General features: G+C 40.6%; 1 protein-coding gene across 4 annotated transcripts in view; it reads right to left on the bottom strand.

Annotated features, from left to right (window-relative positions):
- Positions 1-17,367, bottom strand: part of LOC115608805 (VPS10 domain-containing receptor SorCS1) — a 288,946-nt gene that overhangs the window by 46,847 nt on the left and 224,732 nt on the right. For all 4 annotated transcript variants that reach the window (XM_032919968.1, XM_030488155.1, XM_030488153.1 and 1 more), the window contains exons 9-15: positions 16,920-17,099; positions 11,505-11,651; positions 4,779-4,881; positions 4,363-4,439; positions 3,046-3,137; positions 1,995-2,102; positions 861-978 (exon numbers count right to left, since the gene is read on the bottom strand). In XM_032919968.1, the coding sequence (XP_032775859.1) occupies positions 861-978; positions 1,995-2,102; positions 3,046-3,137; positions 4,363-4,439; positions 4,779-4,881; positions 11,505-11,651; positions 16,920-17,099 (825 nt within the window). The remainder of the gene's footprint in view (positions 1-860; positions 979-1,994; positions 2,103-3,045; positions 3,138-4,362; positions 4,440-4,778; positions 4,882-11,504; positions 11,652-16,919; positions 17,100-17,367) is intronic.

Raw genomic sequence — 17,367 nt, forward strand, 5'->3', positions numbered from 1 at the left:
TAGGAAAGAGAATCTTTTCATGGCTTTGATTTGCCCATAAAACAGAAGGGCTCAAATGGCAACTGGTGTAAAATGCTGTGCCTCCTTGAATTTCAAGGAAGCTGTACAGATTTTCAAAACCTAAAGATCTAAGTCATAACTGGTATTTTTAGTGTGGAGTTGTGCCTTGTGTGAACAGCTCGTCTGAGTTAAGCTACTTTCATTTCATATTCATTATTAAATTCTTGCCCAGCAAGATATATACAGAAAGACAACCTTTGATGATATAAATGGGTGTTTTGCTTTAGACTTCAGTGAAGCCTTTGGTGTTTATATAATCACAGAATTTGGGCTATATTTTATTCTAACCTGATATAACACAAGCTGTTGTGTCAGACTTGGTGGAGCTGGGAAGGTGCCCCAAGGCAGGTGCAGTAACTGTGCAGAGCACATTACCTTGCTGGGCATTTAAGAAATGGTTCTGGAAGTGATGCAGCAGCTGCATCCAGGATGTAAACGACAGGGCAACAGAAGGATGGAGTGAAGAGAAGGGAGGTAAGGATGGGGAAATTGGATGGGAGATGTAGGAGTGAAGGAGTTCAGGACTCTTTCAGTGGCAGTGCTTCTGCTGTTGTTGCATTCTTCAGCTCTGGATAAGTCTGAGCTAACTGTCTGCATTGGGAACAAAACCCAGAAGACAGCTGTTCATCCTTCAGGGCTCACAGAGTGCAATCTGAGGCCCACAAACATATTAAACAAAACAGACCCACTGTGAGGGACAATCCGATACACCAAACAGCAAAAGGCACTGGATCACGCTGTTCTTTAACTGTAGGATCATTAGCTACTTCAGGTCAGATCCCACTCTCCTTGCTTTTTACCTGGCTATGGAGTTGCCAAGGCCTGTAGTCCTCTTCTTCACACCTCCGATCAAAAATGGACTTGTAGTCTACTTTCACCAGCTGCCACTCTGAGCGGTGGCTGAAATGTCCAAACACTCTACAGAATACAGCAGAAACAGCATATAGTAAAAGGTAGCACCAGATGAAGTCTGGTAGTCACAGAGATACAGTCACTCACAAATTTCGAACAGAGATTAATTGCTTTAGGAGTGCCACTGATTTTCCCTTGACTGATATAGTAAAACTTAGGCTGCTAAATATCTACAGCCCTCTTAAAAATTGTATGTAGCTTTTATTCTGTGGATCAAGATCCTCCCACTTATGTCAATACCCAAAATGACCATACAGAGAAGACTTGGTGTGGGGCTGGAGACAGTTATACCTATAAGAGTCTGATATCTCAATTACAAGCATTGGGAATCCCTTCCACACAAATTAAAATCAGAACCTGAAGGGAACATTCTTCATATATTTCTATTAACTCAGGTCAGTTTCCAAGCCACATATTCTGTTTATTAGAGCTTGGTCCATTTTTTACAGACAAAAAGTGAATTTTCCTCCTGTTTTTGCAAATCTGATCTCAGGTAAAATGTCACAGTTTCTGGCAGGGTGAATCCAGATTTATTCAGCATGCAGAACTCAGCATACCACACTGAAACTAAACATAATTTTTCATTAGTTGCTCCCGGCAACATTTTGTCATTCATTTTTACAAAAGAATGTCTTCATTTTTCTGTGTCTCAGGTTTTGTTTTTTCTTTTAAAGAAAGTAGCAGCAAAAGCACAGTTATAAAAATACCCCATGATTTCTCTTTCAAATGTTCATCTGTCAAGAGTAATTCTGCTTTAAATCACATTCAATATGAGGAGTCAGGTTTCATGCTGATAAGCTAAATGATAATGTTTTGCAGCTTGCAAGGAACCATGTTGTCATTCCTTCAATCATACCACAGCTAAACAGTGATGATTTAGCAACAGAAGTCTGCATGCTCCTGGCTTCAGACTGTACTTGGTTTGGTCCCTAACCAAAAATTCTATTACGTTACAAGAAACCCTCATAGGATATTTATGATGCAGTTCCCATCAACAGCAGCATGATGGCATGCTCACTTACGTCATGATGAGAGTTTCCTCTCCAGGTTCCCCTAAAACTCCATCTACAAACAGTGGGAGGGATGTGAAACTGTACTTGCTCCAAGATCTCCCTTCATCAAAACTTAACCTAGTGGAGAAAGCAGAATTAATGTTGTCTTTTGTTACTCTCCTCCAACTTTACTTGAGGAGACTCTCTAGTCCACTGCAGCTGCTATGGAGAAGTGGAAAGCAGCTTCTATTCTTGGATGCTGCATTTTTAGTCCTTTAAAAAACTATGGGTTTGGGAAGCATCATAAATCAGGTCATTGATGCTTTCAGGGCAAAATGTAGTCTAGGGCTAGCTAGTATTTTTTTTTTTTTTAAATACACAAGTGATTTTGAGCATCTTATTTTTGGGATCCCAACATAAGACATTTTAAGGAGGTTAGATTTCTGGAGCACAAGATGTTTGCCTCTTCTGCCAGCAGTCTTCCCAGTGGTAGGTCTAAGTGAAATCTCGGAACCACTCATCTCTTCCTAAGACTTAGGTCTGTGTGTTGCAGATATTGATACGGCACCAACTGTAGCAGAAGTAATTAATGCCGAACAGTACAAACTATATTTACTCACCACACAAACTCAAGAGTGCTAACTAGAGGGGACACTTTTGTGGTTTTGGCTATATAGCCCTGAATCTATTCAACAAAATTCTGGTTCATAAGTGCTGCCTGCCACATAGAAGACAAGTTTATCAATAATTTTGAAAATAATGAGTACTTTGGTAACTTAATAAGAGACAAAGACATAATCCAAATACACACAACATTACCAACCAAATTCAAGAAGCCAAGTTGTAGTAAACCAGGGAAGCTGTAGAAGTACATTGACAATATCTCAGATGTGGCTGAGCTGAAACTATGTAAATTGGAATTGCCGGGATTTCTTAGCTTTATCTATGTTAATCTTTGCCAGTATCTTAACTGATATTTTCTAGATTGCAGCTGTAGAAAACTCTGGATGCAGCCTAACTGCCTACTTCCTGGCACCTGGAAAGAGGGACAGCAGACATTCAGCACACACGGAGCCATTACCAGAGATGTCTGATAGGCAGAGATGTGTGTTTCATGGCAACCAGTACTCCACCTTGATCCAGGTACAGAACACTGTGCTCTTCCTCAAAGATCTGGGGAAAAAAAGCATATATTTGAAGCTATTTTCCTTAGGATCAAGAAAATGTCATAGTTCTTTAAGCACAAGCATGACGGAGGAGAGGTAAGTGATAAGAAACTTACAGAGTAGAAAAAGACATTCTGTATAGAGACAATTCCTGGGTTTTGTTTTTTATTGTTTGGGGGCTTCTTTTTCCCTCTCTGCTTGACAAAGTTAGAAAAACAAATTTTTGAAAGGATCAACAACTTCTCTTCTTTCAATGACAGATTTTTGTTTGAAGAACTTAATTTGTTTGCACATAACTGGCCCTATCTCACGTAAGTGATGTAGATGGAAAAATGAGGGCTGGACAAACACTGTAAAATAATTAGATTCTTGGAATATCAAATATTTAAAAAGATTTGCTTTTCCTGTGTCTTTTCTGAATTAACTTTCTGCAAACACCTGCTCTAGTTTGTATAGCAGCATTTGTCTGAGAAAGTCACTCTTTCTTTCCATGACTTGATACCCCATTCAGAAAATATGAATAATAGAACTTCCTGTTCTAAGGATAAACACATTAAAGAGTAGGAATGTTTTGTTAACAAGTGATTCCACTAAATATTAGGAACTTGATTTAACTTCATCATCCAGTCTTTTTCCACAATTAATGGAGAGATAGGTAGCTTCGGAACAAGACGAACTGAATTCTGTCTTTTCCTCCATTAGCTTAAAAGCAAGGCAACATAATCTGTTTATATGGACTCTGAACTTTTAGGTGATCCACCTAAATTGAGTTGTCCAAAGAAACACAGAGTGAGGGAAGGTAGGCCAGGGCAACTGCTGATTCTTAGGAAAGTATAATAATGGACAAAGAGAAAAATGGTTTGGTAGGTACAAGGGATGTATAACTGTAAAAGCAAACACATTCTCTCCCCTTAGTATTCATATTTTAACCTATTCTTTTAGCTAGAGGGTTAAACTGAAGTAAAATTCTGAGTAGAATTATAAAAATAATTTTCAGTTATATAAAATCTAACAACATATTCAGCCTTTTTGTTTGAGCATCTCTCTACCTCTCAGAAGGGAAGCTTACCTTTTTGTAAAGATTTGCAAAAAGCTACTCTGAACCAAAAGAAATAAAAATTAGGAACAAAAAAGAAATAGAAAAAGAAATTAAAAAAAAAAATTAGTTTGAACCTACTTTGATCACAATTTCCTATGATTACGATTTAAACCTGTGATTCTGTGTCATTTACCTGTCTCCAAGTGTTCCCAGCATCAGAAGAAACAAACATGCTGATGTCCTTGTCTGATAGTTCAGTGCCTATATTGCCTGTAAGATGAGCATTGATTAATGATGCTAAAGTCTAAAAAACAGTAAAATCAGCAATTCAGGTGAGTAAATGTATTTATTTACCTTTTGCAATTATAGCACTTCTAGGTTTCGAAAATGAAAGGGGGAGGAGGGGGAGTGAAGAATAGAAAAGGGAAAGACTTTCAGCTCGAAGAACATATATATATATGTAAAAGATCCATTTGGTAGCCTGTCTTCCTTCCCAACACTGGTGGTGTGACACCCCACAAGCCACCCAACACCCTCCATACCCATCACAAACTCAAGATTTTGTCAGTGTTTCCACATCATGTCAGGCAATCTTTAAATGTTTCATACCTGATGCCACAATAATACTAGGGGCAGTGTCTCGGCTGGCGATGTTTCCTGAGGTATAGGGATTCTCTGAGACCTTCAGGTGAAGATGAAGGGAGCAATAGGGCTATGGAAAAATGGGAAATAAAAGTAAAGAGCAGACACAACATGAAATGCGTGCTTCTATTTCTACAGGTTTAGAAATATAGTGTCTTTCTGTACGACTTTCTAATTGCTGCAGTCACCTTTAGAAAGATACAACCACTGTCCTGATTCTGTTGCAAGAGCTTTGCTATCATTTTCTGATGCAACCCATTCCCACTGGGAAACCAATTCACAAAGCTTAAACCCTATCACAACGACAAGATCTCTTGAGGCCAAACCAACAAAGGAGGCAACCTGGCTTGTGAAGGCAGGTAATGGTAATGACTACCTAGCTCTCCTGGTCCCTAGCTCTCTTGAGAAACAAGCAAGGCTGCAGATACAGAAGTGACTCTCAGAGCAGCAGTGTTCAAGCTATCTAATGAAACAAAATGCAACAATAACCCTATTGGTGTGGTGTTGAGTGACCATTAATTAGCCATAAGAAAGAACTTAATTTGGACAGTGTCATACCATTTCCTGACTCTATTTTTGACACATGACTGTTCCGCACTGCACTAAGAATAAATACCAGGACTAGAAAGTGTTAGCTTAAAAGTTGCTTGAAACAATGCTTCATCACCCTATCTGGATGTGACCTTTGAGATTTCAAAACAAATACATTAATGGAAACCTCACCTATTTGTTATTGATTTTGTATGTCAGATACTCAGATAATACAAGAATGGGATAGAATAAATGAGCTGAGCAAGAAGGTAAGACAGGCAGATTTCCAAAGTTTCCATTACAATTCCCTCCAGATCTGTAATGCGATGATTTCTGAAAATTTCTTGTAATTTTTTCCTTCTCTTGGGTTTTAGTTTCAGCATTTTTTTCTTATAAACCTCATGAAAAGCCCTTCATGAAACATGCTAAGGAAAGGGAGGTGGAAAAATACTGGCAAAAAATCTGAAACAAACTGCCCCAGATGAGGGGGACATCAGATAGCAACACAAATACAGCAAAGCCCATGTTTCACCTTGCACATCTCTCTCGGATGAGCAGGACAGGCTATGCAGAATGACCCACAGTCTCTAAGGAGGCAGGTCTTTTTAATATCAGCTGCCTAAAGGCTAGGTCTGCAGCCCCTAAAGTTTTGTAGGTTTCTCTGTTTGTTTTCTCTGTAGGAGACCTAGCCCCACAGATCACTGGATGAAGATCACTGGATGAAGATCATGTCAAAGTAGGCGTCTATGAATCTGACATGAAAATCCCCTCGTGGAGAATGGCAGGGCTTTTTTTTTTTTTGGCAAAGGCAAATGAGGGTGGTGAGGAGGGATGGAAGTTCTCACTTATGTGAGACAGGAAAAGGGGACATGGTTCGTGCAGAAGGGAATACAACCTGCCAAGTGGAATGTACTGAGCAGCCTAACTCTAACTGACAGCCTTGCGAGGGCAGCCGCTAGAGCAGCCCGGGGGCGCAGGGAGGGAATGGGATCCAAATCGAGCTGACATGCATGCAAAAAGTGGAAAAGCACTGCAAGAGCATGAATTCTTCCCTTTTACATTTTAATACATTGTGAAAAGACTAAATTCAGAACATATTTTTAAAACTAACATATTCCAAGTCCACTTCAGCATTTTGAAGACAGTAGCTAATGGCAGCAACTCAGGCAATTCCCCACTCTGACAGTGAGTAGACCTTGTTTGATTCAAATCTTCGTGCTACCAGTTTTCTTTCAAATTTGTCTCATTTCACAGACATAGTACACAGAAATGGAATAAATATCTCAAGTATTAAAAGCCAGTCACCTGTCTAAACAGAGACAGACATGGTATTTTTACTGGCATGACTTCTTATTGGTTGGAATGCAGTAATGTTTAAGTCTCTAGTGACAAGTGGGTATGGTGTAAAAATAAACCACTCCAGCCAAACACCTAAAGTTACTGCCCATGGCTATCTTGCATTATTACCGTGGAAGCATTCTCATATCCATCCCTGACGTATATCTTCTCCATCTGTATCTTTAAATGGTTCATCAACAGATATTTTTCCAGACTGGTTTGTGTTCCATCATACTGTCAGTACCTTTGTGTTCCTCCTTTAGCTCCCACAGCTTAACTCATATACAGATATCTCAGCTTTGTTTTTTAGTATTTCCATGAATTGTCTCTATCACCTTTGTTGTTACCAACAGGCTACTGAAATCACTATCATCATCAGAATCACCAATTTTGGGTTCCCCTGTCAGTCAGTTTAGTTCAGATTTCATCTATTTGCTTTCACCCAGCTGTGCTAGCTGATGCACAGACACCAAGGGAAAGACAACCACTGCCACGGAGCATTTAAAACCTAGATAGAAGGTAAAGCATGAGTGACATAGCTCATTGCTCTGCTCGCTGGCATAGCTCTTACAATCATGCTGGCTTCATTACTTGCTTCCTAGTATTTTCAGGCCAGCACTTTTATGTTCCCCTCTCAGGAAGCTCATCAGTCCTTAGTAAAATTTCTCATAAATACCCGCAAACCCACTTCTTCGCTGTTCTTCAAAGCCCACCTGAACTGTCTCCAATGGTGTGGCACATACAAAACAGCTATTAGTGACTATCCCTGACCAGGAGTTGGGCAAAGCATTATAACACAAGGATGATGCTAGACACCATTCACAAACCTAGGGGTAGCCACAATATTTGCTCACCTGCAATAGCAAGGAGTAATGATGAGAGATAAACACTTCCAGGAGAGATATTCAAAACTCCTCACTTAGGTGCTTAAATTATTCTACAGCAGATGGTATGAATGCCCTCCTCCTTATGAGAAATGGGTCTTTGTCCTGAAATCCTTGTAATCCAAATAGATAAGAATAACAAAATGTGGGAAGGAATAAATAGATGTCTGGGGAAGGAAGGCACAGAGAAAATAAGTGACTTGGCCAAGGTTCACACAGAAGATTGGAGACAGGCCTAAAAAGTGAATCAAGATTCTCCTGAGATTTAGCCCTGTGTTTTAACCACAAGACCACCCCTGAAAGCTAATTGATTCTGTCTCCTAGAGAGATGCCCATAACTTTTAAGATAGAACTTATATCGTGAAGCTAACCACTTCACAATATCAGAATCAAACAAAAACAGCATCTTCGGGATATAATACCTTGGCAGCTACTTTATGACGATTAAGTGTATTCAGCTTAGAAAATAAGTGGTATAAACAAGAAAAATAAAACCTTGAGATTGTATGGAATTTCATTGCTTTCCTCCAACCTCATTATTCATAGCCATCTCACAAAAAATGCAAAGAAGTTCTTGAAGTTGCTTTGAAAAAAGCACCTCGACCGTACTGTCAGTAGAGGGATGATTCCGTCTGGCTTGCCTTGTGTTTCAACCAGACTCTCTCTTAACCTCCTTAGCTGCCAACTTAGCTGCTATGTAGTTCTTTCTGCATTAACTCTCCCTTAGTTTAGGTTTAAAGACCAGATGCACAGAGGACACAGCATTACACTTGCAGGCTGGGGACCATCCTGTCACTCTGGCAGATCCCATTCTGCCAACAAGCTGGAACACACATCATTGCTGGGTCCCAAGCTATTGCTAGAGACAATTATGCTGAAAGCCAGCAGTGTGTGAGAGCATTAGTATCTGCCATGGAGTAAGGATGGGAGCTAAGCTAGATGTACAATGGACTATTAAGAATTCACTTAGCTATGCCATAAGGAACAGTAATAAGTAGTAGAAAAAGGAGCTGACGTAAAGAGGTAAAACTTCTGGTGACGCAGAGGCAGACAGAGTGTGACTAAAGAGGTGAGTGAAGTTTGTGAACTGTTTAAATACTACAGCTGTGTCACACTGTCAAGAAACAGACTTGCCCTAGATCAGGGGACAATTCCTGATTTTCCCTCAGCAGAACACCCTTATGGATCCCCGACTTATTTCCAGGACTTATTTCCTGACATATATTTCCAATGCTTTTGTTTCAAAAATTGCCCTACCACTCCCAACTTCTGTGTTCTCTTCTCTATCATTTCTTGAATTCTCATATTCCATATTCTGCCTTCATCTTGCCCCCTATTGGGTGCGAAGCCCAAATCAGACTTTTAATTAGCTTGGCTCTCTTTTGCAGGGCTGTTATTTTACTTTGTGTTTTTAATGCATTTTCTGTACCAATATCCTCCCTTTCTCTTGCGGGCAGACTGCCTGTTCCTGTAAAAGACCTAACAAGTCAGTTTAGTTCAGATTTCATCTATTTGCTTTCTTGCGAAGCTGCAAGGCGACCACCTGAGACCCTGTATGCTCAGCTGATGATCCCTGCTCTACTAACATTCCACTAGTTTGTGACAACCTAAGCATGAAGGAGTGCTCAGACAGGCTCAGATCATGAAAGAGGCCTCTTGTCTATTTTACCTGATGTTGAGGGAACAGGAAAAATAAACAGGGCTATACATTCCTCTGGCCTTATCACAGGGAAGGGCTAAGTTCCATTACATTCTCCTTCTGGAAGGGCAAAAACTGAGCTACACATTTTAAGTTCACTGAAGATTTGCCCCTTACCACCCTGAAATCATGGACTCATTTCTACAGATCCCCACAGATCTGAGATGCATACCTCAGCCCAAGTCACTGAACATTTAAGAAGTGGTTGCTTTCCAGTGCAAACAGGATGACAAGTCTACATCGGGCCTGCACAATTCTCAGAAGCAATTCTCAGAGCCAGTACATGGTTGCATAGAGTGCAACATAAAAACGAACCAGTGTTTAAGATGTGGTTTGTGCACAGTGGAACTACAAGGATGTAAAAACAAAACACAAAGAACCAAGAGCTCCTGTGAGCCAGTTCTCACTGTGCCTCCACAAGTGCCCACACTTCTGCCACTGGTCATGACCCTTGCCTGGGTTGTTCAAGTTTACTACCCTTAAGGGAATGCCAGCTCGTTCAGGCATATCTGTTCTAATTTTAAATGAAATGAATTGTGTTCTCAGGTCCCCAAGAGTATAGCAGCAGACACAGTATGGATGGGAAGGCTTAGGGGAGCCATAATCCCCTCTCTCCATAAGAACCATCCAGTCCTGGATGGGCTATATGCAGTCATACGACCACTTCCACTACACTGTGGATAACTACAGTGGGAACATACTTTGTCCATAAAATACACAGTTCCTGCAAATGACTGTTCCATAAGGACCCCACGGAACAGTACCTTTGGTTCATTTCTAACTACAATGGCAAGTCAGGTCTCTCTTGATCAGTGCACAACAATACCAGGAAAGACCATTTCTCAGAACTCAAACTTCAAATGTATGGAAAGAGAATAAAGTTTACTTTACTTTACTTGCTTGCATGGTTTTTATTTCGTCTGCCCTGCCAGCTCCCTAAAATATTACACTATCATAACATATAATAAGAATCTTGGGTTTCTGATAAAATTGGTCATAATTTTAAAAAGTCAAGGTGTGGGGTTCAAATATGTTCACTTGAGTCAAACTAGATTACAATCTATTTGAAACACAACAGCTTCTACAGATAGGCCCTTCCAAAACAGTTCAATTGTTTTATGCCTGAAAAGTTTTCTGAATGTCATCTTTTTGGTTTTCATCTCTCAGAAAGATTCAATTTACAAAAGCCCTTAGTTACAATTTTTAAAAACTTGGAAGAAGAAGAAAACAAACCCAAATTTAGTCATGTTCTGAAAGAACTCTTCTCTTTGACCTGCAGTCCTCCCTAAAAAAAATAAATATTTTTTTCATACAGAAAATGAAAGGCTTGCATCTTGGCTCAATCAAAAATAAATTATTTGAACAGCTTCAAATATCAAGTTATTTATTCTTTGCTCTTGCAGTAACGCGTGGGGTTCAGTTAAGGTACAGGACAGCAGGAAGAAGAGCGGTCTCAATAGTGCCTCTGATTCTGCCTGGAACCGTGTTAGAATTTGTGTAATATAAAAGCTATTGAGAATCCCAAAGTCTTGGGTTCTGAGTATTATCCCACTAATGTGTACAGATTATATCGGCTGAAAAACATGTCGAGATCAGTCTATGCTTTCTAATTTGACAGACATCTCCAATTCTATTCACACTGGTTATATTTTTCACTCTTGGAAGCTGTTTGCATAAAATGATGGTTAAAGACTCGTCTCTATGTGGATCTATATTAGTAAGTACAGAGACAGATACAATATACACCAAACACATAGCTATATATATATTTGGATGAATGTGTCAATTCTTACTTCTGAGCTCAAAGAGAAAATTATAAATATTAACACTGCCAACAGAGGGGCCTGAAAGAAATCAGAGTTCTTCTTTCATTTGAGCCTGCCACAAGTTTTTAGGTCCCTGACAGTTCCTGAGTTACAATAGCTCACTCCTCCCATCTAGTGTCCAAAGAATCAACTGCGCAGAAACAGCATCCAGCTTCACCTGCTGCTTAAGGGGAGACCATGAGTTGTGCAGAAGCAAGCTGATCTACGATGCTTCCAGAAATTTAATTAAATTCAGCTAAATTACAATGACAGCTCTTGCAATACCACCTGGCAGCCCAAGCCTGAGGTACTGCACTTTTAATATGCAGTATTCCTTCCATGAGTTACACTGCTGGCTATACCTTCTTGTGTTATCTTGTAGAAAAAGATTGTTCTGGGATGTTGCCACCACCCAAGTTCCCTCTCCAGTACTTACCAGGAGACAGTGAATGGGGTTTCCTCTCAGATCAGTGTTTGGAGCCTGCAACAAACTCCAGTCTCTCCCTTTATTGTAGGTGATGAAAGTTTTCACTTGGTTGTCAATCTTCTTGTTAGCCAAGAACATTCCCTTTATCCCTGCTACCTAGGAAAAATTGACATGGCTGAAAAATAGACCAAGCCGTTGCAGGTTCTGCACATGTCTCTCTCTTGTCCTGTCAAACCCAACAGGGACCTGAAGGCTGTGTCAGTGTGGTGGATATCAGGGCCAAGAATTGCCAAGGAACATCAAAGGAAGACAAACTGAGGTGCTAGAGACAAGATAAGACTATCACAGGTGGAAAGTTGACAAATGGAAAAGAAAGCTTATATTTCAGAATCAGCGTGGGAACATGGTAAGGTGTCGATAGCATTATCTGTAAAGAGACAATCTCTCAGCTGTGCAGGCATCCTTTCCCCTGAAAGATACAATATGTACAGGGCAATTATTAATTTCTTGCACTGCCAGAGGAGGAAACAGCAGCAATTTTGGCCTTGCAAAGAAAATGCGACACACACATAAACTTGCAGTTCAGTACTTCTATTCTCACACAAACTAAGCCTGCTTAAGACATTTCATCTAAAGATCCTAATGTGTTTCTTAATTATCAGTGTTTTGGCAGGATAACTAGGGATACAGAGGTATTTTTCTTACTGTTTCATATTTTGAGGAAACCAAAGCACTAGTGACTCAAGCAAGGCCACCCAGCATGCTAGTGATAGAGCTAGCAATGAGATTTATTTTTCCTGGTGTTTTACCCAACAGCTTTAATCCATAGACCTGCAGGAGGATTTTGTAAAGATGTGATGCTAACAGACTTACATTGGCACCAAGCCCAAAAGTGTCTTAGTGGGGAGAAAAAAGTCAACCTCAAACCACAACTCACACTGCAGAATGTTCCCATCTTCTCAGCACGCTGAAAATCAATAGCCCAATAGCTGCTGCAGCTTGTGAATGAATTTGTTGGGCTGTCATTTTGTAATCTTAGTGCTGCAATAAAAAGGGAGGCAAAACTGGGAGGAGGGGGAAAGCGAGAAACTTTTTTGTTTCCAGCAAGTCTGTTCAGTCATCTGTTTGGAGCTAATACACAGAATTATTTTCATCAAGGCTTTTTATTCATACAGATTATTACCTAAATGGCATCACATGGCAAATGGTTACACAGCAAGTTCAGAGCTTGTTCCAGCTCAACTAACTTTAATTGTGTGTTTGGATTTGGATGCTACCACTCCTGCTGAATACAACCTTATTGCATTTCAAGTCATATGCTGTGGGACTACCAATGTACAGTGCACTGGTACAGTACACTGGTGTACTAAGTCATTCTGAATAGAATTTTCCTGCTTGAGCAATGGCATTGAATTTCATTTGAAGTTATGTAAAGACTTAGTCATGATTTGTTATAATGGGCAATAGTCTTTAAATGAAGCAGTTAACTAATTTATTGTCATTATTAGCATAAAAAGATAATATTTTCAATTTCTCAGCTGGATTGGTCCCACCCAACTGAGTATTCAAGATTTCTTTGTTGCAGTCTAAAGGCATCCTAAAACGATAAGGGCACTCTGGCTTCAAGTGATACTGCATGATAAGACAGGGCTGGAAAAATAACATAGTTCTGCCTTTACTACCAGAGGCCAGAGCCTACAGGTCCATTTGTACTTTGTTTCATTGTTGTCCTGAAATAGTTGTATTATATAGTCCCTGTGAAATGCTGGCCATAAATGATTAAAGAGCTTTTTATATATCAGGTGATAAATGTGTTCTGAAATCGTCTGAATCTTCCTTTTTATGATTCTAGCCATGGGCTGGGACTCAGATTCCTTTCTCAAGAAAGCAAAGTGTAAGTAAGTTATACTGTCAGTCTTGGACAGCTTTATCTTAAAAAAAGACTGCACACACTATACATGTTTGTGTGCTCTCAGTTGGAGGAGATATACCTATTGCATATACACAACCATGACACACACAGTGATCTGTTCATCACTGCTGTTTGTACAACCACAGGAAAGGAAGACTCACACAAGTAAGTGCATGACCACCAGTGATCAGAAAGAAAAGTACTCCATCAACTTCCATGCAGGCATTGTAGAGAGTCTTCACTGCCCCGAATCCAATGTGTGTGGATACAAATGCTGTTGACAGTTTTAAAAAGATTCATACAAGACACTCGGACACGTAACTTAAAACACATTCTTCACTCTCCATCAACTTCGTATGTCAAACATATACTTCTTATCCAAGAGGTGTACTGCTAAAAAAAATAAGTCCTAGAGTGATAGGCTTATATACCATACTATAGACATATCTTCTCATAGTCTGTTATCAGTTCAGACATGGATTCCCATACGCAGGATTGTTTTGCTGCAGACCAGTGCAAATACAGAGCCAAGAAGAGCCATAGCACGTCATTGGAGAGGTGCAGGAACTAGAAAGGGCACTCAGACCCAATGGCCAGCGAATCTCACTCTTCCCTTGCTCTAGGAGATCATTTCTAGGACAGTCCTTCTGTGACTACAGACCCACTGAATGCTGAGTCTAGTGTGCTACTCATGAAATGTCACTGCAAGGTGGTGAAGTGCTATTCGCATACCCTGCTCTGTCCAACATGCAGAAGGAGAATAGTGTCCTCTAGAAGTGGTCTCCTCATCCTCTACAAGGTCCAGCAGTAGAAGAGCTTACACACTGAAATAGCAACTTTTGAGCGAAAGGCTCCTGAAAACTTACAGGAGAAGAGAAGGGAGAACATGATGAAGCACTATGAAAAAATTTTTATTTTCTCTTCACGCCCAGTGCAATACCCTGAGCAGCATTGAGCAGATTTTTTCACAGAATCACAGAATGGTTGAGGTTGGAAGGGACCACCAGAGGTCATCTAGTCCAACCTCCCTGCTCAAGGAGGGTCACCTAGAACATATTATTCAGAATTGTGTCCAGATGGCTCTTGAATATCTCCACAACCTCTCTGGGCAACCTATTCCAATGCTCAGTCACCTTCGCAGTAAAGAAGTCTTTCCTCATGTTCAGGTGGAACTTCCTGTGTTTTCGTTTCTGCCCATTGCCTCTCATCCTATTGCCTGGCACCACCAAGAAGAATCTGGCCCCATCCTCTTGTATCATGTTTCTGTATACTATGATAACATATGTATATTAATCCCAGCTAGTCTGTCTGTGCTTCCACCTCTCGTATATCTCCTGCTTGTGCTTGAGTTTTGACAGGAGTTGCCTCTTCATCCATGCAGGTCTCCTGCCCACTTTGCTCAATTTCTTGCCCATAGAGATGCACCATTCTTGAGCCTGGAGAATATCGACCTAATAATCTTGAGCCTTGAATAGTAACCAGCTCTCTTGGACCCCTCTTCCCTCTAGGCTTGTTCCCATGGGATTCTTCCAAGAAAGTCCCTAAAGAGGCTAAAGTTAGCTCTCCTGAAGTCCAGGGTTGTGATCTTACTTATAGCCCTGCTTCTTCCTAACATGATACTGAACTCCATGATCTTATGGTCACTGTAGCCCAGGCTGCCCTCAACTTTCACATTACCAACCAGTCCTTCCTCGTTTGTTCGTATAAGTTCCAGCAGCACACCTCTCCTTATTGGGTTCTCCATCACCTCTCTCAGAAAGTTATCATCAATGTCTTCCAGGAACTTGTGTATTGTTTGTTCCTCCAGCAGATGTCAGGGTGGTTGAAGTCCCCCATGAGAACCAGGGCCTGTAATTGTGAGGCTACTTCCAGCTGTCTGTAAAAGGCTCTCTTCTCCAGGCTGAACAGCCCCAATTTTATCAGCCTGTCTTTCTCTGCCATCTCCTCAATCTTCCTATTCTAAATATAGCACTGTCACCCTAGAAGGACTAATTTTGCAATCTCTCTATTTTGTTTTAATTTATCTATGGGTTTTTTTATCTTCATCTCCATTTACTCCATTTGCAGCAACACTACTTCAAGAATTACACTAGTTGGCTTTCTGTTCCCTTCCAGCTAGAACATCAAATTGAAAAGAAGGTTTGTGCCAGGTTCAGTGTCAGCCAATATCTTTCTACCTATATAATCAGCAGATATGATGCTACAAGTCCGATTCCATCAATTTCAATCCAGGTAACTGTGTGGTGTCAGCTTAATAAAACAAAACAAAGGTGGTAATTTCAACCCCCCACCCCCCCCACCACCACCAGGTGCAGGACACCTTTACATAATGCAGTGAAACTGTTTGTCAAGCTGACAGTAATAAGAGACAACAGTTTTTCCATGGGCTGCCAGTGCTGCAGAGAGATTAATAGTAAAAATCTCCAAATGACTGAAATGCCAGTGCCCATCTTCCTACAGTTCATCTGCATTTATGTGTAACACTTGGGCTCTCTGTTTCAACAATTCCAGGTGTTTCCAAGCAAAGGGCAGATGAAGGCAAACTATGCAGCAGAACTAATATTTAGATGGTGATGGGGAAATGTTTTATTTTGAAAGGAACTCAGATCTAGTTCATGGCCCTTATTCTACATGGCCAGAAAAGTCTGTGGAGGAGACCTCAAAAGAAAAGCTGACCCTCAAAACAGCAGCTGAGGATTGAGTTTCTACTTAGCTCAATGTCATCTCCGGACATAAAACAGGCAGCAGAGCAAGAGAAGTACAAGGACACATTAAAAGTCTTATTCTTAGGATCAGCTGTCATAGAAGACAATGTATATTGTCCTTTTTACAGGTGAGCTCAGGCAAATGTACTTGCTCAGAAAAAGGCTCAGGGGTAAAAAGGACATTAAAATGAGGTAGGAGAGTTTCCATGGTCATAGGACAGCCCAGGAGGGTGTATCTAAAAATCACTTCAGTTCCCAGAATAGTCCAAGCTGAGGAAGGTGACAGAATCAACTGAAAACTGCTGTCTCTCCTTACTTCTAAACCAAGAGATTAAGCTTTCAGAAGTGCAACAAAAATTGGAGAGTGATGCTATTCAGAGTACTGGGAGTGTTCAGAGCCATAGGCTGGACCAACGTGGGTCAGCAGGATTTTGGCTGAGAAACTTAAAGAGCTCCTCATAGGGACTGAATGTAGTATTCCACGACATCTTCTGATGCAATTCATATTTCATTGCATGACAGAGCCATGAGCTATTCTTCACCTGAGAACCTACTGGAGAGTACAGCAGTGAATCTGTTCATAATGTTAGGCTGGGCCTAAATTGAACATCTGTGTAAAACCTGGCCTTGAAACTCAGCTGATTGCACTGAGGCCCTAAAGTAAAAGGAGAGTAAAACTATGTATTTAGTCACTTTTTGGCTCTGCTGTTCACATGCATGTTACAAGACTGATGTGCAAGAAGGAAATGGTACTGGCATCACATGAGATCCTAAAATACGAATGAGATGTTTGGAGTCATGACATACCTCATAGAGGTCAATCATCACATTCCCCTCCAGACCTTGACTACTCTTGACATTTTCCAAGGCCAGGGTGAAGTACACCCCTCGGGTGTCTGAGATATACAGATTGTATGTGTCGTTCTGGTTCCACTCTTGTACAGCTGCAAACACCTGATTCTCATCTGTGCTGATAACATGCATGTCCTGGGGAAGGAAAAAGAGAGGAAGGTTACTAGAAGGAGCTCTGTCCTGTCATTTCGAAGGGCACCAAAGTAATTGTGGAGGAGCAAGGGATAAATTTAGGGCAGTTTAATCAGAAACTGTAGACAACGCTCTTGTAAGCAGATAATTTCATCTAGGAATATTTTACACCAGCTCTCTTCTGCCAGTTTTCAAAGTGGTAACTAACTGATGAGGTGTTAACGGAACATTTACATCGGCAATACAGTGTTACAGAGCAGCACTCCCCCCA

This window comes from Strigops habroptila, chromosome 5 (genome assembly GCF_004027225.2).
Source record: "Strigops habroptila isolate Jane chromosome 5, bStrHab1.2.pri, whole genome shotgun sequence".
Lineage (NCBI taxonomy): Eukaryota > Metazoa > Chordata > Aves > Psittaciformes > Psittacidae > Strigops > Strigops habroptila.